General features: G+C 45.9%; 1 protein-coding gene across 1 annotated transcript; it reads right to left on the bottom strand.

Moving 5' to 3' along the window:
• Window positions 1–323: 323 nt before the first annotated feature.
• Window positions 324–5,230, bottom strand: LOC124690545 (ATPase family AAA domain-containing protein 3C-like). The gene is made up of 7 exons (XM_047223916.1): window positions 4,925–5,230; window positions 4,750–4,845; window positions 3,691–4,111; window positions 2,897–2,987; window positions 1,671–2,007; window positions 1,438–1,586; window positions 324–1,125 (listed from the first exon to the last, which is right to left on the bottom strand). Exons 1-7 carry the CDS (start codon window positions 5,228–5,230, stop codon window positions 624–626), a joined length of 1,902 nt encoding a protein of 633 aa, XP_047079872.1. The 3' UTR covers window positions 324–623.
• Between the last annotated feature and the right edge of the window lie 18,767 nt (window positions 5,231–23,997).

Genomic DNA, 23,997 nt, shown 5'->3' with positions numbered 1-23,997 from the left:
AAATCCCACTTGCATCTCTAGTTTTGTTCGAGGGACGGGTTGTTCAAGTATCCTTTCCTATAGTATAACCAAGAATGATAAGCTTTACGCAACACAGAAATCTTAATGTCCAGACTAGATTTATTTGATTCTCCGATATGTGATATTAAGATGGCCTGTGATGTTGAAGAGGGGAAATCTTGGTGATACCGATGCCATATATGGCAGATTGCAGAAGCACAACGGGTTCTTTTTTTACAGAGGCTCAACGTTACTAATCTTCCCAGTATTCAGAAGGGAGGGCTCAGCTCTAAATGTTGGTCGAGCTAGGAAAATGCAAGCTGTTGAGGCAGGCCTTATCAACACGGCTTAACAGTAAATGGACACCATACAGCCACTATCAATGACTAAATTATTAGTAAATGACGCCACCAAAGGCATAAGTATGTGCTGAAGATCAATCAGAAAACTGCCGAGCTTGTTGCAAGTGAACTGTGTCATCTTGACGTTGATACATGTGAGCCTCCAAACTTCCACCGAGGTGTGTCAGGATGGCAGCAAAAAGAATTAACGAAGACTAAGCAGGTGAATCACCCGCCCCCCGTCCAGGCACTCTATCCAGAAATGAACACTGTGATCTACTCCTAGGCATGACCAGCGATTTTTCTCCTCTGCTGGTGCTCGGCGACTTTGTAATCTACAACCTCACGGAACAGGGCCGGGGTGAGCTCACATTCCGTGCTCCCGTACACTGCGGCCTGCACGCTCGCCAATAGCTTCGCGATCTCTCTTCCAGAGAAGCCTTCCGTCTTGGCAGCAGCCTCACGGATCAGGTCATCGGTGATCCCCTTCACTGCTATCTTCTGAGGCTGGCGGCGGAAGAAGCTGAACAAGCCCTTTCCTTGCTTTTCACCAGCTTTCACGATGTACTTGTCAAGGTACAGTTTAACAATCTTGGACCTCTCTTCTTCACCAGGCAAAGGAAACTCAAGGACCTCGTCAATACGGTCAGCAACAGCTGAGTCAAGGTCACCAGGTCTGTTGGTCGCTAGTGCAAGCACAAAGTCCTTGGATTGGCTACCCGTGCGGTAAAGGAGAGCATTCAGAGCACTCCTTTGAGCTTCACTCATGTATGTCTTGTTCCGTCTGCAAGATAGAAAATAGATTACTCAGGAATGTCAACACTGCAGTTGGGTAAAGGTAAAAGATATTTACCAACTAGGAAGAATAGAAAAGACTTCTAAACATGAATATCTTGTGATATCGACATACGAAGAAGCAATGTGAAAATTATAGAGAACTAGAAATAGTCAACACATTGCTAACATCTATGCTGCTGATGCTTAGCATTTACACAAGAACATGAAGTTCTTTATGAAATATTTATGATGCTGCAAAGTCACAGATACCAAAGGATCTAGTTTACGAAAAGAGTCTGAAGATTTGACTATCACTTACTCGCACAAGAAAGCATCTGCTTCATCAATGAAGAGGAGTAGACCTCTATCGGATTTCTTTGCCCAATCAAACAGCTGATGAATCTTGGTGACTGCTTGTGCTCCTAACGGTGCAACATCTCCACCAGTCATCAGTGCATAATCTAGTCCCTGTAATGGTTATAATGTTAGTAAGCTAACAATATTTCAAATATTTCCACTAGTATTCACAGGGAGCTCACTTATACAACTTACAGATTCACGGGCTAGTTCCCTTGCTGCCATTGTTTTCCCTGTGCCCGGAGGCCCATAGAAAAGCATGTTCCTAAAAGGAGCTTGATGAAGTTTCGTGTTTGCTGTGGCATTAGCTAGTTGATTCACTCTCTTCTGAAGAGAAGGATTTAGAATAACATCACCAAAACCTTTCCCATCCTTCCCCAAATTGCTCCCATTTTTCAGTTTGCTAGTCACAGTACTCATAGCACGTGATGGGACACCAGACCAAGGGTACTTCCCTCGTGATGACTCTCTGATCAGTGAAGGCTGACCCAGAATACGGTCAACATAACCCCAGACTACTCTTGCACCTTCCCTGGAGGCAAATAAGTTAATCGTGTAAGAGGATCACATGCACAAATGACCAATACACAACTCCAGAACGATATTTGTGTAATTGGGGCTGAAAACAGCAACATTGCATTCAACAATAGAGGATATAAGAAGGTTAAGAACTTCACACATCGTGAAACAAAACAGTCTACACCAGAATGATATTCGTGTTATTGGGGCTGAAAACAGCAATATTGCATTCAACAATAGAGGATATAAGAAGGTTAAGAACTTCACACATCGTGAAACAAAACAGTCTACACCATAAGTGCCAAGAGCAGTGAATTAACGGTAAGAAGAGCAATCAGAATTCGGTAATACTTCTGATTTATGATAACTTTGTAGAATCCAACTGAAATATAACAGCTCCCAGTATAACCTGGCACTAATTGGTTTCAGAGTTATTACTCCTTCCCATTCACACTGCAAGTCTTGGATGTTGCCACAACCTTCAAGTTTTTTTTTTTTTTTTTGAGGATACAGCCTTCAAGCTGACACCGTGACTCAATTTCTAAGCAAATATGTTGCCTCGCATAAACTTTCATGATGAATCTAGTAATATCAATTTGATGCCATGGATGCTAGTAATTCTTTCTTTATATATATGGTCAAACTCAACAAATGTTTGAACTCGTAAAGATTATAAAACGACTTTCATTGTGAATCAGAGAGAGTATAGGAACATTTCAAAACAAAAGATTATTAGAAGTTGCAACTTGCAAGTGGATGCACGACATCAGTTCTATGCAATCAAATAATCAATTCCTTAGTATACAAGGCCAAGATACACTCAGCATTCCTTTCAGTTTTATGGCCATTTACCAGTCGGTATTTCTGAAGTGCAAACATAGAGTACAGCTTATGAATTTTACCTTGTTGTGTATATCCCTGCTGCAAGTCCAGTTACACCTATAACTGCTACTGTTAGCTTACTCTGATCAGTTAATATCGTCCGTAAACCACCTGAAATGTCAAAAGGAAAATGTTAAAGCTAACCTTCTATATCACCACTGATATATAATATATGAGCATTATCAACACAGGTCGCCTCACAACCAGGTTACCCACTCCAACCAGAAATGCAGTGTCATGTTAGCTAGAGACAGAACAAGCAGAGTGGTGGGCAGATATAGTACTAATTACACGCTCCGATCCTCACACAACAAAATCACCTTCCCAACTGGAAGAGGTGGAAGCCACACTACAACATCACTTATATAGCGGTGGGCGAAGATATAGTACTAATTACACACTCAGGTCCACACACAACGAGATCACCTTCCCAATTGGAAGAGTTGGAAGCTGCACTACAGCACCATTTATATAGTAGCAAACAGTGCATTCATGTGGGATGAGCAGCAGTCATATGATTAGTCAGAGAGAGAACATCTGAGCGGAGAGCTTAATTAGTGAACTTGTGTGGGAGTAAGAGAAGGGCAGAACCACAACTATACAAGTGATTGTATCAATTTACTGCTTAATTGCTGAACTACGACATACATTTCTGGACAGAGGGAGTTAATTCGTCTAAGGCCCTTTGCTCTGGGTTATGAATGGTTAATCCAATTGTTCGACATGGGGTAGAAAACGTGTACAAGTGGCTTATAGTAGAAAAGGTCTGAGGAAATGAATAGGCACATGGAAATGGCAACTTGGTAAGGCATACCTCCTATATGCTCAAAAGTTGCATTTATTGCTTGGACCCACTTCTCCCTCTCAGCATTTGCCTTTTCAATAAGCATTCGCCGATTCACATCTTCAGAGAGTTTCTTTTCAAGCGCCTTTGCCTCCGCTTCTGCTCTACTTTTCTGTCTCTGGGTCTCCTGCTCTATAGCTGCCATTTCCTGCTGTGTCCGTTTGCGCAGTTCCTGGATTTCTTCCTCAAACTGGCGTCTTATGTGCTCTATCTTAAGTGCAGACTCTTCTTGCATCTTCACGAGCTCATGGTTTCTCGTCCTCTGTGCCTCATGTTCGTTCTGCAATCTTTTCCTTGCTAGCTCATCATTATATCGAGCTACCTGTGACTTTATTTCAGCTTGGGTTTGCGCAAGTTTTTTCTTCTCTTCATACTCCGTGCGTGTCCTCTCCTGCAAATGTGTCAAGATGCAAGATGTAAAATAAACAACCAACCCAAGCAAAGACTAAAATTAATATAACAGTGCAGATATACATTTAGTCAAATAAATATACTTGTGCATGATCTGAAGCATATACCGCGTGCAATAAATACGGTGCTCTAGAACTTGATTTCCAGTCAAGCACTTGGTCTTTGCATTGTTATATAAAGTACCAAACATATAGATCGAAATTAAGTACCAAAAACTCCTTAAAACAGTACTAAATACTAGCGGTTTCTTTGTGTGTCTGTGTGTGCGGCTGAAAATTCAGCAATTCTTGTGTGTGAGTGTGACATCCCCCAGATAATTAAAGAGTGCACCATGGAACTGGGTTTCCTTCTCCTTTATCTCCCATTCTTCCCTAAACACACGAGTCATTTATTTGCTTGGTCTTATGTCTAACCAAAAGTAAAAGGGCAAGAAGCTACTAGCAGTAACATACACCAAAATTGCTCCCTCGTGAAACTGGATGCCTGAAAACGAAATTTCTTTAGCAATGCTATATATATTACTGCCAACATTCCCGACAGTCTGAATGAAGACTAATGGCAATTCGTCCAGAGCATTAAGGCCAACAAAATTAAACGGAAAGAAGAGAAATATCTCACGAGCTCGAGGATCGCAGCCTCCCTCGTGTACTCGGCCTTCTTTGCAGCGAGCTCCGCTTGCTTCGTATCCTGCACCTTCTTAAGATGCTCAAAGGTCTGCGGAGCCATGAGTCAGTCAACATCAGAGCCAGCCAAGGCACAGACAATAGCCTCCCCCAAGCCTCGGAAATCCTACCTTCTTGACTTCAGTGGAACTATGTTTTTTACTCATCTCGTCCAGCAGCTTGACCCCCTCCTCCAGCGGCTCGGGGTTGAACCCGGAGGCGCTGGTGCGCGGGTTGTCGTTCCGGACCCTGGGCTTCTCCTCGGCAGCCGGCTCGGGGGCCGGCGGCGCCCCGGGGACGGCACCGGGGGCAGGGGCGGGGGACGGGGAGGACCAGCCGGGGATGAGGCCGGCGTGCACCCTCCCGGAGGACGCGGCGAAGGCCGCCCCGGCGGAGAGGGCGGCGGCCGCGGCCTTCGCGGCGGCGGCGGCGGCCATGGTGTTTGCTGGGGGGCTTTGCGGCGGCTGTAGGGTTTAAGGCTGGGCTGCAGTCTCGATCGGAACCGTGGTGGGAGATGCGGTGTATTTGTGTCTTCTCGACGGCGCCTCCCAGCTTCGGCTTGTGGCCCAAGAAGATCGACTCCCTTTTTTTTTCTCCTTCCTGAAGGCGCTTCTGGTTTTCTTGAGACCGAAGACGCTCTCCCTTCAGTTCGCTTCAGATATTTTCAAAAAAATACCTACACCAATTTACGAATTTATTAATAATCATTAACGATAGTGTAAATAATAATAAAATATAAATAGGTACTTTGACCACCTAAAGATAACTACATGCACAAGCACGAGCAGAAGACACGTCGTTGTCCTCGCCCCTCCATCACCGGAGCTGGACAAAGCTTGTTGTAGTGGATATACGAAAAATCGTCATGCTAGAACCAAAGGACCATCGCATCAAAGTAGCAACCATCGCTAATAATGAGAACCGGTAGATCATAAAAAAAGTCAAAAACTGGCATGAAACCACACCAACAGAAACGAAAATTGATCGGATCCTAGGAGATCCACCCACGCGACTCTACGCGCCCTCCAACAGCACTAGACGCACCACCGGAGCTAGGATAGAGCAGGGAGGACCTTATTCTAACTTCAGGATGTAGCCGCCGCATCATAATCCCAAAAAGAACACTAAAAATAACCTAAAAATGAAATGATTTGGTCGTCCGAGCCTGAACCGCCGTCCGACTTAGTCGATTTATTCCATGTGCATTATGCAATGCGAGACAAGGCAACTTACAACTGACTCAAGAATGATTTGGTCTAGCATACGTGAATCATGTTGAAAACCAGTAGCCCTCTATTTAAATTTTAATGTTTGTAATAAATTATGACTTATGACTTTGTGTGTGTTATATAAACTATATGCTACTATTTGTGTTGTTCAAAACATTGGTACTTTTTGTGTTAATATTGATTTTATTCACAACATCAGTGGCCTATGTGTGTAAATCGGTGGCCTATGTGTGCAAATTAGTTTGAAAAATGGCCCCGAATTGCAAGAATGCGCACCAAATGAGGGTCGCCGCTGGGGCAGCTGTAAGGCGCAAACGAACCTGGATATCTTACCTATCCGCCGACAACCGTATATGGACCCAAACTGAGAGATTGGTCGTCTGAAATGCGGCCCACCATTGCATTTTAGGTAGCAACACTGTATTTTGGTCTGTTTGCGGTGGCCCACTGACAGGGAGGATGCCAGCGTTCGTTTGTGGTTGCCAGCTGCCCCAACGGCCTCAAACTACAAAAATATTCGACATGAAAAAACACAAACATAATTTACGTATTATAGAGCCAAAAGTCCACGTTTTACAGAAAAAATAAATGGATAATGGAGTGCATGCCGGCAGGTTCAGGCCCTCCTCGCCGGCTCGACCAGCTTCTAGTCTTTCTCGCCGAGGTTGATGAAGACCTCCAGAGGCGGCCACACATTGGCCGCCAGAGGAGGCGGGGGCAGCTGCCGGCGATGCTGGTGCCGCCACGACCTGCGATGAGAGGTGGTAGTGGTGCTGGTGCCGCCACAGCCTGCTGCGAGAGGTGGATGGGCTCCTCATATGTCAGCTCCGGCTCCTCCATTGGCTTGTAGTCCATGTCGTCGTCTTCCGGCGAGTATTTGACATCGCCCTGGATGTAGGCCTCTGGAGGGAACACCAGCACTCACGGGAGCGGCTCCACATATTGGGTGTCGGCCCCTTGGTACTGCAACCAATCGGGGCGGCCAGGGTGCGGCTTTGGGAATATGTACCCCGGCTAGTACTCCTCCTCCCATGGAGCGTGCTCCTCCTCTTTCACGGTCGCGCATTGGTGGCGGCAGCGGTGGCACCTGCGGCTGTGTCGGTGACACCTAGTGACAAGGGATTAACTTATCAATGCCTATGGATTGTAGGCTAGGGTTTAGTTAGAAGTAGAGGGCAAGTAGATCTCGAAGGTTTCAGCCGAAAAGTGCTCGACGAATATGAAAACTAGGGTTTGCAGACAATGATTCGATGATCTTCTCGTCCCTCGACCCCCCTTTATATAGGTGGAGCCGAGGGATTCGTGCTATACAAGGATTACGAGTCCGGGATGGTTTCTAACTCATCCCGCCAGATTACAAATAACACTTCCTATTACAACTCTATCTTTTCCTTAAATACATCTTGGGCTTTTCGAGTCTTCTTATTCTTCGGGTAGTGGGTCTTCAATAAACCCCGGGTACTATATTAGGCAGGCCCATTTGGGATGCCTATGTCAGTAGCCCCCGAGATTTTGCTTGAATCATAGAGTCAGGGAAAATCTCTATCGTTTATTTTTACTCGAAAGCTCTAACTTTCATACTTTTTCTCATAAAATTCTATATTGTACAGGGATATTGGTAGTTGGGGCTAGTTCATCCGACGGATCGGGTACTAGTTAAGCTGCTCTAGTGGCAATCCGCAACAACCTACTTCAAAATCACGTCCCTGGACATGATCTCGGGATACTGGTGTAAACTTCGACAGGTGCCGCTTAAGGTCTTACCATTCTGTCGAGTCCCAGTCGAATTTATCGAGTACCTAACGCGTCCGTTAGGATTTTTCTTCGCATCTGTTGATACGGATAAAAGTAGCAGAGCGCAGTCTTTGGCGATGCCACGCCCAGCAGAATAGTTCTGGGGTCTTACCTTCGCAAATTTGCGGCATTCGGAAATTGATCGCAACTTTGGCGTTCTGAGAATATATTGTCGAGTGCTTTTCCGGCTGTTGGAATGGCACATTTTATCGAGTCAAATATGACTTATATTGCTCTCCCGATGGGAGTATATGTAGAGTTGATTATAACTCGAAATATACTCTCTTGCTGTTTTATTTTTCCTTTGTTAACTTCATCGGGTACGCGAACAGCGTTCCCGATGGGAGTAGCCCCCGAGGCTACAGCCAAGAACTTGTGCTTGGTTGTAGGCTCAACATTTTAGTCCACCTTGTCGCTATATTGCCATTATCTCCTGATATTCTTTCCTCCTTCTCTCTTTCTTTTTTCTCTTTTTTTTTTTTTTTTTTTTATATTTGTCGGGTGCGCGAACAGCGCTCCCGATGGGAGTAGCCCCCGAGGCTACAGCCAAGAACTTGTGCTTGACTGTAGGCTCAACATTTTCTATATTTGCCATGGTCGAAATTTTACTTTTTTCGAAGTAGCCCCCGAGCATTTGGGCAAAAACTTGTTTCTGACCAAAGGCTCCCGAAGTATGCAAATAAGTCATCCTGTCGCCATTCTCCTTTTATTTTTCTTGTCGACACATTTTTCCTTGACAAATTTTCTTCAACTCCATCAATGGCCGAGATTTTTCTGTTTTGTGGGTCCATCGTTTCCACCACGTTGACACGTCGTGCAAGTGGGGGACACACGTCCTCCGCTTTTTCTGGCGCACGTATCGTAACGCCTATCCCAGTAAAAATACTTTTTTGCCCTTGTGTCTAGAAGATCTATTATCACCACACGATCTCCTCATCCAACGGCACACTGCTTCACCCAATTCTTATATAAACCTGTCTTCAACCTCCGTTCATCCCCTCGCTTGCGCCGCTCACCTGTTCCTCTTCACAAAACTTTCCCTGCGCCCAACTCTCTCCGATTTTCCGCTCTCGCATACATTGCTCTGCCCATTGCCGTTGATGCCACCGCGCGCGCGCCTGACTCGCCACAGCACTCCAGAGTCTGCGATGGCTGCTGAAGATCTTGAGTGGGAGAGATCTAAAATCTCCAATCAAGACGCCAACCTGATGAAAAGGCTTGGCCTTATGAAGAAGGAAGACGCCATCCGCTTTCCCAGCGAAGAAAGCTATCCCAACCCTCCAATGGAGTATCGGGTTAGTTTTGTTGATCATCTCATCCGTGGCCTATCTCCCCCAATCCATGATTTCCTCCGCGGTCTTCTCTTTGTTTACGGGATTCAGTTGCACCGGCTGACTCCCAATTCGATCCTCCATATTTCTATTTTTATCACTCTTTGTGAATGCTTCCTTGGAGTCGCTCCCAATTGGGCTCTTTGGAAGCGCATTTTCTGCCTTCGCCGCAATGGCGCGCACAACGCCACCTACAACATAGGTGGCGTAGTTATCTGTGTCCGAACCGATGTCGATTATTTCGACGTCAAATTTCCCGACTCTGTCCAAGGATGGCGCAAGAGATGGCTCTATATACACGAAGAAAGCGCCAATTCCGTGGAACATAACATAGTTCCCTTCGACGGAAACGCGAAGATTCAACGCCGCCACTCCGGGACGCCGAAGTTTCCGAAGAAGAGAAGAAGGCGACGAAGCTCTTATGTCTCGTATCCATCAGCTCCAAAATACTCGAGGCAAAGAATTATCCGGTGTCCAAATCACAGCCTATTTTCTTAGAATTAGAGTGCAGCCTCTTCGGGCTCGCAAAAATCCCCTTTGGACATACTACGGTGCCAATGACGCCAATAGGCTCTCCGGTGATCTTTCCGTGAAGGACTTGGAGAAGCTTATCCGAAGAATTACCTCGCTGAGTAAGAAGGATCCTATTCCTTCCTCCTGTCGCGTGGCACCCTACAACTCCACCAATCCTCTTCCCGAGGTATTTTGTCTTCTCGAATTTTTATCTTGTTCCGAGTTTTTCCTGCATCTCATTGTATTAATATCTCGCTATTTTTTCCTTTGTCGCTATTTTTTATAGGATCATCCTACTATGGCTTCCCTTCCTCCTCTTCCTGAGGATGGAGAAGTCGAAGAAATGGGTATAGTTGCCGAAGATGCTCAAGGCTCTTCTATTCCTGAAAGTGAAGTCGCGGGTTCTCACAAATCTGCGGCTTCTCATGAGCAAGAGGCTGAGTCTGAAGCCAGTGAATCGACTGAATCCCTTCCTCCTGCTGTTTCTCCAAAGAACAAAAGGAAAAGGACTGAAGCCGAGGATTCTGGCATTTCTAAGGCTGAAGAAGTTGTTCCTTCTCATCCGAAGGCAGCTTATGATCCGTATGTTGAATCCCTCATCAGCTCGTAAGTCGACTTTTATCTCTCCTCCCCTTTTTTTATGTGCTCGAAAGATTTATCTTGTCTTGCTTTTTGTACTGTCGATTTTTGTTCACTAGTGATGAGGAAGAAGAAGTACCGATTCATCGACGTAGCTCCTCGGACCAGCACGTCACGTACTGTGCTTGTTTCAGACACGTTAGTTGAAGGAGATGAAACATCGCCTCCCCAACAAAACGTCGTCACCACTACTCCACCATCGAGCCCCCTTGTCCCTTCGCCAAAAAGGGCAAGGGTTGAAATGATCGTTGAGCCTCCTCCTCAATTGAGCAGCTCTTCGTCGCAGCTCTTGGATGATGTAAGTTTATCGAGGTCTATCTTTCCTTTATTTTGCTTTTATGGACCCTTACTTTTTGTAATGCCGAAGTTTTTCCCCTTCTTTTCTTCTTCTTTGACAGCCTATGATCAAGGATCTTATCCGCATCGGGTCCCAATTTATTGGGTACCGCGAGTATGCCGACAGAGCCGAAGGTACGACTTTTCCACTTGCTGTTTTTCCTTGGCATTTTACGCCAACCGCTTGTCGCTATTTCGATCTTTCTTCTTTTTCTTTTCCGCATCTCGACAGAAAAACTTGCAGAAGCTAACGAACGTGCCGAGACACTTTCTCGGAATCTTGAGAAAAGTGAAACGGCTCGCAAGAAAGCTGAGCTTGCCGCCAGCGAAGCCAGAGCTGAAGCTGATAATGCCAAAGCAAAGGCTGCTAGTGTCGAAGAATTGCAGCAAAGGCTCAAAGATGCTGAATCTGCCTTGCACGAGCAAAAATCTGCCCAGGTTGCACGAGAACAAGGGATCATCAAGCGTTTGAATTCGCAAAGTCGACGTACGCTGAGTTAATATCACTTGTCCCTTCTGTTTTGTTTGTACTTCTTGTTTCTTGGTTTTTGACTAACGTTCTGTCTTATGTGGCAGCCCAAACCAACCAAGATTTTGATCTGGAGAAGCCTGTCAATGACCCTCTCCTTGACGCACTTTCTCTTCTAGAGTTCCATGGACGCGAAATTCGTGAAGGCGTGGCCAATGCCAGTGGGGCTTTGTCGGCGTTGTTCCCCTACTTCTTCCCGAAGAAAGAGGAACCTTCGACTTTCCTTGACCTTGCCAAGCTTTTCAATACATCGGAAGATCTTGGGCTGAAGATGCGCCATGAAAATATGAAGGTGGCCGTTGAAAATACTTGTTGCTCCGGTTGCTGACAGCCAGCGAGACTCTCGACTCGGATGAAGGTTGGCGACACCGATCGGATAGAGCGATCGAGGTGGAAATCACCGATGAAGGCGGCCAAGCCCAATACAAAGAAAATCTTGGCGTATCTCGGGATTAAGCCAACTTCGACTCCCAGCTCCTCGAGGCCGGAGGTCTAGTTGCATGCCTCCTTGTTTCTTTTTCTATTTCTTTTGCTCTTGTCGCCATTTTAGCCTTGGCGACAGTTATTCACTTAGTCCTCCTGGAGAACTTTCTTTTGTAATACCCATGTAAATATTCTAGTAAGTAATGAAATTTCCCTTCGTGCTTTTCATTGATCCTGGGCCTTTCTTTTCCAGTTAATATTTGATAACTACTCGACTCCTCCTTGCTCTGCCGCTGCTTCACCTGCATCTTCCTTCTCGAAGAAAATATTAGTCGACTCTGGTCTCCTCAAGAGTTCATCAAGCGGACATTTGTCGGAAGATTTACAAGAACTTCGACAAAAACTTCAGTCTATGAAGAAACAAACTTTGGCCATGATGGAACAATCTCGAAAAGCCTCTGAAGGAGAGAAACTTGCTCTTCAGCAAGCCGAAGAAGCTGTGGCTGCTAGGGATGCTGCTGTACTAGAAGCAAAGGGAGCCACAACCCGAGAGAATAGTATGCTTGAGCTGATGCTAGAGGCTAGCTCAGATATGCTAGGTGCGTTTTTGCCTTCTATTGATGCCTCTTCTTTATCCTGCTGTGCCTTTCTTCCAATTTCTTGCCCTGTCGCTTTTAACGAGGCTCGGTTCTTGATTCTGCTGCCGAAGATCGGAGAGTGAATGAGAGGACAAATCTTCTTGTTAATCTCTCCCTTAACCATGGGTGTTTGTTACGGGCCACTCCGAACGAACCCAACAAATTGTTAGGTTCCAAGATCGTGCTTGCCGGGTGCGCGATTTTCTCAGCTTTTGCACGTCAACATTGACCCTTGTCTATAGGAATCTGTTTCCAAGAAACGAGGTTCCAAAAACTCTTCCCGAATTATTGGAGGTATTCAGAGATGCTCCTCGCATCCATAACTTCGTGCGGGCTCAACTCACTGCTGGAGCGAGATTTGCCATGATTATGATAAACATTTGTTACCCAAAGTTGGACCTGACGAAGATTGTTGCTGGTTGTCTAGGGAAGAAAACGCGTCGAAAGAATGATATTGATTCAATCGATGCCATGGTAGCTCCTGTGGCCGAGTCGATGATAGATGAACTTCTTCGGATGGACTCCGAATTCTTTACCAAGGGTTCTTATGCTGAACACAAAACAACCAGGGGTTTATCGGTAGATACTATCTTGGGATTTCATTGACTTGTATCATGTTAGACATCTTGTATCTCATATTTCCGAAGGAATTCATTGTGTGTTGCTGAGGTTCTCTATGTTGTTGAAGCCCCAGAGCTCGAAGATTACACTATTTTTCTTTCCTTGAAATCTATTTTTCCTGCTGGAATAAGACCTCTTTGTTTGTTCTTTGGGTAGATTGCCCATTTTTGAGTATCGTTGATGTCGAAGTTCTATGTTTGCATGGCGAGGTTTTTAAACCAAGGCACTTATGTTTTTTGATGTGTACACTATATTTATGATTGCTTGTCTCCCGATTTTTTTTATATTTGGCGAGGTATTAATGTACCAAGGCGAAATATTTCAGTGAATCTATATTGTATGTATTTTGAGGCTTGGGCGTTTGAGCCCCGAGCGTGTCGAAAAATAGGAAGTATATCTCCACTATCTTTATTATATTGTAGCACCACGAGCCCGCCTCATTAAAAACCTTTCCCGGCCCCACTCGGTGCCCCGAAAAAGGAAAAGAGTGCGTCTGAAAACTCGTGGGCGTTTCAGTACATTGAAGTTTTACAAGGACTATATTTCGATTCTAAGCGTAGAACCGCCTGAGTTGCGCCACGTTCCAGGGGTTTGGCTCCTCCACCCCTGTCTTCTTGTCCTTTATCCTGTATGCTCCTCCTCCGATTACTTCCGTGACGATGTAAGGACCAAGCCATGGTGACTCGAGTTTTTCATGACTCTTTTGCGTGAGCCGAAGAACTAGGTCGCCCACCTAAAAAGATCTTGGCCGCAGACGTCGACTGTGGTAATTCTTCAAGTCCTGTTGATATTTGGTTACGCGAGATAGTACTTCGTCTCGAGCTTCGTCGAGTGCGTCCACATCGTCTTCCAATGCTATCTTTGAAGCTTCTTCATCATATGCTGTCACTCTAGGGGAGTCGTGCTCTATTTCTATTGGGAGTACTGCCTCCGCGCCATGAACCAGAAAAAACGGGGTTTCCTGTGTCGCCGTATTTGGTGTCGTTCGGATGCTCCACATCACACTTGGTAATTCTTCAGGCCAGGTATGTCGAGCTTTTTCTAAAGGTCCCAACAGACGTTTCTTGATGCCATTGCAGATGATGCCATTGGCTTTCTCGACTTGCCCATTGGTTTGAGGATGTGCAACCGACGCAAAATTCAGCTTGATACCCACCTCTTTGCAATAGTCTTTGAATTCATTGGATGTGAAGTTGCTGCCGTTGTCCGTGACGATGCTGTGGGGCACTCCAAACCTGAAGACGAGGCCTTGTATGAATTTTACTGCAGATGCTCCGTCTGGTGAATTTATCGGCTTCGCTTCTATCCACTTTGTAAATTTGTCGACAGCTACTAGCATGTACTCTTTTCCTCCTGGCCATGATTTGTGTAACTTGCCCACCATATCGAGTCCCCATTGTGCAAAGGGCCACGACAAAGGTATTGGTGCTAACTCTGCTGCTGGAGAGTGAGGTTTTGCGGCGAACCTTTGACACGCATCGCAAGTTCGTACTATGTCCTTAGCATCCTCAATTGCTGTTAACCAGTAGAATCCTGCCCGAAAAACCTTGGCTGCGATAGCTCGACTACTTGCGTGGTGGCCACATATTCCTTCGTGTACATCCTTCAGAATTATTCTTCCTTCTTCGGGTGTGACGCACCTTTGCAAGACGCCTGAGATACTTCTCTTATATAATTCTCCCTTAACCACTGTGAAAGCTTTGGAACGTCGAATTACTCGCCTTGCCTCGACTGGATCGTCGGGTATTTCTTTCTTGAGTATATATGATATGTACGACTGCATCCATGGTATCTGTATTACCATGACCAGGTCTTGCTCTTCTTCTTCTTCCTCTTGCTTCTCCTTGGTAGCCCCCGAGGGTTTCTTCTCCTTCTTTTTTGATTTTGTCGACTCAGTGGATCTCTCTGTTATCTCTTCCCAAAATACACACGGCGGGACCGCAAGGCACTCGCGACCCGATGTTTGCCGGAACGTCGGCTTCGTCGTTGCTCAATCTACTAATATGATTTACTTCGCATCCATCGAACAACTTCTCGAGCTCATTGTACACCTCCTTGTAGGCCATCATGCTAGCATTGATTGCGTCGCATTGGTTCATAACTTGCTGAGCTACCAACTGTGAATCGCCAAAGATTTTTAATCGAGTTGCTCCACGAGCTTTCGCCATCTTCATCCCGTGTATGAGAGCCTCATATTCTGCTTCATTGTTAGACGCGTTAGGGAACGTCATCCGAAGGATGTACTTCAACTTGTCGCCTTCGGGTGATATGAGTACTACTCTGCGCCAGCCCCTTCTAGTCTCTTGGACCCATCAAAATTCATAGTCCGGGTTCTCGATAAATCCGGGGTCTCGTATTTTGCAACTCCATCCACTCTGCGATGAAGTCCGGTAGTATTTGCGACTTTATTGCTTTTCTTTTTTCATACGTGATGTCCCGAGGGGAGAGTTCTATTCCCCAAAGGGAGACACGACCCGTAGCTTCTGGGTTGTTCAGTATATTTGATAAAGGAGCTTCATTGACCACTATGATCGGGTGTGCCGAAAAATAGTGGCGCAATTTTCGTGTCTGTCGTGAACACTCCATATGCTAGCTTTTGGTACCGAGGGTACCTTTGTTTTGAGGGCGACAGGACTTCGCTCACAAAGTATACTTGGTCGCTGTACTCCATGGATTTTCCCTTCTTCTTCTCTTTCGACAACTAACACCGTGCTAACCACTTGGGGTGTGGCTGCAATATACGAGCAGGAGAGGTTCCTTTTCCTTTGGAGCCACCAGGATTGGTGGTGTCGATATTTTTCGCTTCAGATCCTCGAAAGCTCTATCGGCTTCTTCGTTCCACTGGAACTTATCTCCTTGTTTGATCAGCGCATAAAAGGGTAACGCTTTTTCTCCTAATCTGGCGACGAATCTGCTCAAAGCTGCGACTCGCCCAGTTAGCTGCTGTATTTCTTTCAACTTCGTTGGCTTCCTCATTGTTACTATGGCTTGTATTTTGTCGGGATTTGCTTCAATCCCTCTTGCTGAAACTAGAAATCCCAGAAGTTCTCCTGCTGGGACGCCAAAAGAACACTTCGTCGGGTTCAGCTTGAGGCAGAATTTGTCGAGGTTGTCAAAAGTTTCTTTGAGATCCTCGATCAGCGTTGTCCCCTTTTTTGATGTTATGACGACATCATCAATGTACACTTGCACGTTTTTCCCGATCTGTGTTGCTAAACACTTCTGCATCATCCTCTGATATGTTGCTCCCGCATTTTTTAGACCAAAGGGCATTGTCTTGTAACAAAACACGCCGTAAGGTGTAATAAACGTTGTTTTGGCTTCATCCTCTTCTTTTAATCTGATCTGGTTATAACCAGAGTATGCATCCAAAAAGGAAAGACGTTCACAACCTGCCGTGGAGTCGATGATTTGATCGATCCTTGGGAGGGGAAAGTGATCCTTAGGGCAATGTTTGTTGAGACACGTGAAGTCGACGCACATGCGAAGGACTGTCGTGTTTTTCTTTGGCACCATCACCGGGTTAGCTACCCATGTGGCTTCGTAGATATCTCTCCGATAAAACCAGCTTCCTCTAGTCGATTTATTTCGATAGCATGGATTTGCGGTTTGGTTCCGAAAAACGCCGCAAAGGTTGTCCGATTGGTTTCGTTGTTGGATCCAAATTTAGGTGGTGCTCGGCAAGTTCCACGGGTACTCCTGGCATGTCGGCTGGACACCATGCGAAGATTTTCCAGTTCTCACGGAGGAACTCGACGAGCGCGCTTTCCTATGCGATATCCATGTTGTTTGCAATGGATGTCGTCTTTTTTGGATCCGTCGGGTGAATCCGCACCTCCTTAGAATTTTTCTCTCGTGTTGAAAGTTGATTCCTTGTTTGGCCTTCCGACGTCCGGCGAGTACGTCGTAATCGATCATGCTTTTCGACGCCAAGTATTCAGCTTGCATCCCGAAGGTTCTGATAACCGATGGAAATCCTTGTCGCACTTATCAGCTAAGGCAAAACTCCCTTTGACCGTGATTGGTCCCTTGGGTCCAGGCAATCTCCATAACAGGTATGTATAGTGCGGTACTGCCATAAACCTAGCATATGCTGGTCGTCCCAACAAAGCGTGGTACTGCGATGGAAAATCCACGACTTCAAACTCCAGCTTCTCGATTCTATAATTTTCTCGGGTTCCAAACTGAACGTCGAGGTTGATCTTTCCCAATGGGTAACTTGGTTTGTCCGGTGTGATGCCGTGGAACCTTGTGTCCGTTGGCTTTAGATTTGCTAAGGATATGTTCATCTTCCTCAATGTATCCGCATACATAAGGTTTAAGCTGCTGCCACCATCTATGAATACTCGAGAAACATCAAAGCCCGCAATAGCTGCCGGCGGAATAAGTGCTGACCGCCCTGGTCGAGGAACTTACTGCGGATGATCCGCTATTGTGAAACCGATATCTTGTCCCGACCAATTAAGGTACTCAAGCTGTTGGTGGAGGCATTTTCTCCGCCATAAACACCTGTCGTGAGATTACTTTTTGAGCTCTATTAGATGGCCTTCCCTTCGAATCATCGACACCTGCTCCGTTGGAGTTAGGATCAACATAGGGTGGTGGTGCGAGTGCTGCCGCTATTCCGAGCTGGTGTTGATTGCCTTCGTAATCGCGGGAGGTGGTGGTAGATGAACTTCGCTCCTAGGCTCCCGAGGGTTTCTCTGTGCTGCTCGTGCGTGAGCGTTTTACGCACATCCGAACATTGCTTGAAAATTTCGACAATCTTTCCGCAGGTGTCCTGACTGTCTTTTCCCATTCGTTGTCGAGGAAGAAATGCATCTGGCACGGCCCGTTCAGCATTTCTTCGGGAGACACAAAAGGTCGTGGAAACCTTGGCCCACTATTTTGCCTGTTGCGGGAGTCGTCCCTATTATCGCCTCGCTGCTCATTGCTTCTCTGATAATCGTCTCTGTTGCTTCCTCCTGTATTTGACCGAAATCCTGCCGAAATTTGTCCTGGGGCGTCATAATTCGGATACTGCCGAGGAAATCGTCGCCTCGTCTGATAATTTCGACCACGGTCCTCCTCTGGCGACCTGTGTCGTTTATTGTGGACAGCGTCTTCTCCGTCTGCCCATCTATTTGCTATCTCCATCAATGCGGATACTGTTTTTGGATTGGTCCTCCCCAAATCCTCAACAAAATCTCCGCGCTCGATTCCTGCGACAAACGCATCTATTGCTCTCTCGTCAGATATATTTTCTGCCGAGTTTTTTATGATGTTCCACCTTTGGATGTATTTTCTCATTGACTCATCTGGCTTTTGTCGACACGCCCTCGGCTCTTCCAACGATGCGAGGCTTCTTGCATGTGGACTCGAAGTTCTTGACGAATACGTCCTCGAAACTTTCCCAACTGTCGATGGATCCTGGCGGGAGTTTTTTGATCCAAGATCGTGCAGCTCCACTTAAGTGCACCTGAATACTTTGCATCGCGGTTGCTCTAGTTCCTCCGGTTAGCTTCACCGTTTCGAGGTAATCAATTAACCAGTCCTCCGGATCTTGCAGGCCGTCGAACTTTTTGAAGTGATCGGGTAACTTGAATCCTGAGGGGACTCGAGTTTTGCGGACTCTTCTCGTGAAGCACGGTAGACCGCACATATCCTCATCATTAAGCTCCGGGGACTGCCGATGATCTCTTCTGCTTTGCCTTGCTCTATCGACCCTCGCTTGTACTCCTGTGTCTCTTGCTCCACTTGGTCCTTCCGGAGCTGCCGCCGTTGTCTGCCGCAGGTCGTGGACTATTTTGCCTTGCTCGCTCCTTCGGGAGGCGTTGCTACGAACAGCTGTCCCCATAGCTCCAACTCCTGCCAATGCCATGTTGTATAATGTTTCCCTTGGATCTCCCGGGGGTGGCTCGGATGCGAGGATGTAAGCTTGTGTCGCCATATACCCAGCTTCGGTGTCTTAGGGATAATATTTCCCCTTGTATCTATCGACATAAAAGACATGTCGAGGTTTTGAACCAAGAACTCTCTTTACGCTTCGGGTATGTGTTGTAACCTTGATCTTCCTCTGTTCCGAGCCTCCCTGTGGCTATCACCCGAAACTCTAGATTGTCCACTTAGATCTGCCCTTCTCTTGCTGGATGCAGAAGCTGCCTCCTTTCTCCTGTTCAACTCAGCTGTCTGTTTTTCTATTTCTCGGGCAGTTCGTGCGAGCATATATTGATAAGCTTGCAGTTCTTGAGCTGTAGCTGTTGTCGTCATTGGTTCTGAACCATCTATGGCTTTTGCCGCCCTATCCCAGGCTGCCTGCGGAAGTTGGACTCTGACGCGTGGTGTGGGCCCGACATATTTAGTGCCCATACCTCTCCTTAGATCTGAGGGATCGACAAAAGGATTTCCCAACTCGTCGAGAGCCTCCGATGTTTCCTCTTGATTTTCGATAGCATAAATCTGATGATATTTTGTACTCAGATCTATGTTGGGTTCGGTGACATCATTGTTGAGATTGATGAAGACCTTGCCCACTGTGAGAGACTTGTCGATGAAGTCGTAACTCGTCGACATCGCTTGAGCCATCGCTTATATATGAGTCCGCGAGATGACTCAAACGATGCATTGTTGAAGATCTTGGCGAGTTTCTCTCTTGCTCGATGCTAACGTAACGTGTTGCCGAAGTTTCTTCTTCGACTCGGTTGATGATGCATAGCTTGAAAAATCAGAATCGACCGGCGACGATCCCGACGAAATCGGAATTTCGACACGATACGATCCTTCCTTCTCGACGCGAAAGTGGAACCTTCCGAACGTCATCTCCAAGGGCTCCGCCAGATACGCATATGCATCCAAACGGGAGGGTGGGTGAGGAACAAAATCAACAAGACCAGCAGCGATCTGTTTACCTCGATCCATGGTGTTGCTTCCGGTTGACGATGTCGAAGATCTTGAACGTGCCATCGAGATCGGATCCTTACGCCTCTAATTCCCACGAGACGGCGCCAATTGACAAGGGATTAACTTATCAATGCCTATGGATTGTAGGCTAGGGTTTAGTTAGAAGTAGAGGGCAAGTAGATCTCGAAGGTTTCAGCCGAAAAGTGCTCGACGAATATGAAAACTAGGGTTTGCGAGACAATGATTCGATGATCTTCTCGTCCCTCGACCCCCTTTATATAGGTGGAGCCGAGGGATTCGTGCTATACAAGGATTACAGAGTCCGGGATGGTTTCTAACTCATCCCGCCAGATTACAAATAACACTTCCTATTACAACTCTATCTTTTCCTTAAATACATCTTGGGCTTTTCGAGTCTTCTTATTCTTCGGGTAGTGGGTCTTCAATAAACCCCGGGTACTATATTAGGCAGGCCCATTTGGGATGCCTATGTCACCTAGTACGCCTCATGCGCCGCGTAGTCAACATAGCCGTCGTCGAGGCCCTCAAGGCGAGCCTTGATGCTCTGGTGCCGAGCCCTTTCTTGGCATCAAACCACCATCTCAAAAGTGGTGAGTCCACGGCGTAGGCCGGGGCTCGTCGCAGATCGGGCGGCAGGAAAGTGTGGTTGTGCATAATCTTGTGATGTCGAGCAGGGTCTAGGTTTTTGGTGTTTCTATGTGGGGTTATGTATCGTCCTTTCATGGGTTTGCATCAAAAGGAAGATTTTATATAGCCCACTGGAGGATGACCTAGAGTGGTGATCATCATCGAGGTTGATAAGTGTAAATTCAAGATGAGTACCTCGAACATATGCTAGAATATTATCGTATTTGGAAACATCCTTGAGATCCTCCTTGGAATCTAATATTCTAGATATGAAGAAATATCTTGCAGAGCTACTAAAACTGTCGGTCCCTCCCATCATTCCCATCACAGAGGACAAGGACAAGGACTCTTTATTAGAGGGAGATGCTTCGGCCTTACCCTCTACTAAAAAGCCCTTGGACGGTGACGACCTAGCCAATGTTAAAATCTCTAATGCTTCTCCTAAAACGGGCTTAGGTGTGAAAGAGAGCTACAATGCTGTTGATTGCGCTCTCCGGATCCACCTGTCCCTCACCCTCATATAAACAATAGGGGTGATCCACCTAAGCTTAATGTTGAAGATTTTAATAGGTGGCAATTTAAGTTCCGCTCTCATGTGTGCAGTGCCTCCAATGAGCTACGGAGAATCATTCTTGAAGGGTACAAACCTTTCAACGCCGACAACATGAATAGAAGAGAGGTGGTTGATCACCAACTCAACTCTGTCGCCTTGAACATGATTCATCAAGATGTGGGGACAAACGACTTCGCTTATATTCAGAACTACACCACCGCCAAGGAAGCTTGGGATGGGTTGTCCGAAATCTTTGTGGGAAGTGAAAACATGAAGAGAAACAAGTATAGTGCTCTTCGAAACCAAGCCGAAGGGTTCATGAGGTTGCCAAATGGAGATCATCAAGATATGTATAGAAGGCTCCTATCCATTGTCGATGCCTTTCGTAATGTGGGTGCCCAACATATTGATAACTTTTGGATCAAGGATAAGTATTTTGATGCCATGATGCCTTATGAACTCATTGATGTCAAGAGTCTCCAAGGAGGGAAAGCTATCCTAAGCTAACCTCCTATCAAGTGGTGCACGAGATGCAAGCGCTCAAGGTGGCCGAACAAAATTCTCAAGATTCACAGAACCATGCAATGGGGATGGCAAGAGGTGCAAATCTTGCTTTGAATGTCAATGTGGTGGAATAGGTGGACAATCGAGAACCATATAGAACCTCTTGGAGCATGTCCTATCCGGAAGACTTGAAATATCACTACCATGACCATATGGCATTTCATGCAAGAACCTTTTGGGTTGATCCATCCAAGGCAATGGAAGAAAACATCAAGAGGAACAAAGCAAGCGGGTTCAAGAGCCCGGGCCCAAGATCAAAATCTTGCTTCAATTATGGTGACAAGTTCCACTTCATCGTCGAATGCCCATATGAGAATAGAGAAACTCGTGATGGGAGGCTCATTCCCAAGGACAAGAGCAAAGATTCAAAGGTTCCCAACAATAGACCATTCATCAAGAATAAAGAAGAACAAGCGGTCATCAAATATTGTGCTATTAAATCAAGAGGAGTATTCTTCTGAGGATAATGATAGTGAAAGTGATGAAGAAGAAACCTCAAAGGAAGTGGCCGTTGTTGCTACTACCTAAACTCCATCTTCATACCTATTTGAATCCCCCAATGAGAGCCCTCACATCAAGAATGCACATTGCTTTATGGCAAGATCTTCCATGGATACATCTATTGTCGCCTCAACTCAAGAAGAATATACTTCTGGGGATGATGATGATAAAGAAACTACCAATGGGTTGGTTTCTCTTGCTTCCATCTCCACCACCTCTTCATCACTAATTGAATCCCACAATGAGGATATTCACATCAAGGGAGAAAATTACTTCATGGCTAAATCTTCCGAGGTATCATCCCCTAACCCCTCTATGCATAACATTCCAAATACTCTAGGGGTTGATCATGCTAGCTTAAAAGTTAAACAAGAAATGCTTGAGTTCGATGTGTTCATATTTACCTTGAAAGGTGACAACAAAAAGCATGTTGGGTCTCTCATGTCTCGTCTAGCACAACTAGAAGATATCCTTGATAAAAAATGTCAAATAGAAAGAGAGGATTCTCTTGAAATTGCCTCTTTAAAAAATGCTCTTGAGGAAGAACAAGAAACTATAGCTTCTCTTGAAGAGAAACTAGAAACTCTTGAAGAGCCTCAAGATGAAATTGCCAGACTCACCAAAGAAAGAGATCTTGCTAGGGCTAAGCTAAAAGTGCTTAGAAGGAAAAAAAAAAGCCAAATTTGGTGTTGATCATGAGAAACTTTGTTAAGGATCTAGATGATCTAGACAAGGCTCACAAGGCCTTGAAGAGTGAACACTCTCTCCTCACCAAGTCAAATGAGAAACTTCAAATTAGGCTTTCTAAATATGATGTGCCTAGCTCTTCTACCTCTACTTGTGATCAGAGGAAAATGCTAGGTTGAAGGATGAACTTGCCAAGTCCTCCTCCCCGTTGGATGAACTCTTGAGTAAGCAAAGGTCAAACAATGGGAAGGAGGGAATTGTCTATAGTGCCAATGCAAAGAAGGCAAACAAGAAGAAGGCCAAGCCCACAGAAGAAAAGAAGATTGTCATTGGTGGTGATGTCTCAAAGGGAAAAGCCATTAATGATGATTATGCGGGAATTCCTAATCCTCACTATGTTTTATTTAAATATTATTATGGTGATGTTTATGAACAATATGTTGGTTCTTATGATGGTTATATTGCTTGGTCTATTTGGACCCTTGTTTCTAACAAAAGAGGACCCATTGAAAATCGCAAGGTGGAGAATAGAATTTGGAGTTAATTGCCAGAGTTGGATTCCGTATGAGAGCAAAAGACGCCGAAGAATCTTGTGTGCTGGCAGAGATAGCCCACGGTACAAGAACACAACGAATATTACGGTAAAACCGGGAGGAGGATTGGGGTGTAAGGTTGAACCTGGTAGGATCGCGTTCCCTTCTTTAGCAGGGATCAGGCCGAGGTTGCGCGCCTTCTTCTCGTCGCGCTTCGACATTGTCGAAGCGGGCCAATCACCGGGGGCATCCTTGGTTGCAGCAGCGGAAGCCTCCAGAGCGACCTTCTTTGTTGCATCAGCAATAGCATTGGGGTCAGTGGCGCTCGTAGAAACATTGGAGGCAGCAGCGGTGGCCTTCTTCTTCACCATCTTGGAATATCCTTAGAGATGACGGTGGTTGAAGAACGACGGTGGTGGCGGCGCATTGGTTGCGAGATGCGAGAACAGAGGAGGAAAGAAAGCAAAAAGGGGAAGAAGGAAGAGAATAAAATTTATGTTTCACTTTAAGAGGGGGAGTTACCAAGGATTTGGTCCGAAGGATCTGCGTTATGAGCCACGTGCGTCACCACGACCATCACGCCAAAGGACAATTACCTCCACTACGCGCGGATATCGAGGATGCGTCTCGGTCAACACGCAAGGATCGATCATTTCCTAACTGACCGCGCAGATACAGGGTGGGCCCGTTAGGTCACGTCCTGTCAATCGAGCCGCCGCAGAAGCCACATCACTGATGATGTCATCAAAAGTATCGACTCCTCACTTATGAAGCATCCGAAGGAAT

Source organism: Lolium rigidum, chromosome 2 (assembly GCF_022539505.1).
Source record: "Lolium rigidum isolate FL_2022 chromosome 2, APGP_CSIRO_Lrig_0.1, whole genome shotgun sequence".
In the NCBI taxonomy this organism is placed as follows: domain Eukaryota; kingdom Viridiplantae; phylum Streptophyta; class Magnoliopsida; order Poales; family Poaceae; genus Lolium; species Lolium rigidum.
The sequence above is the reverse complement of the archived record's forward strand: the minus strand, read 5'-3'. Positions and strand labels throughout refer to the sequence as shown.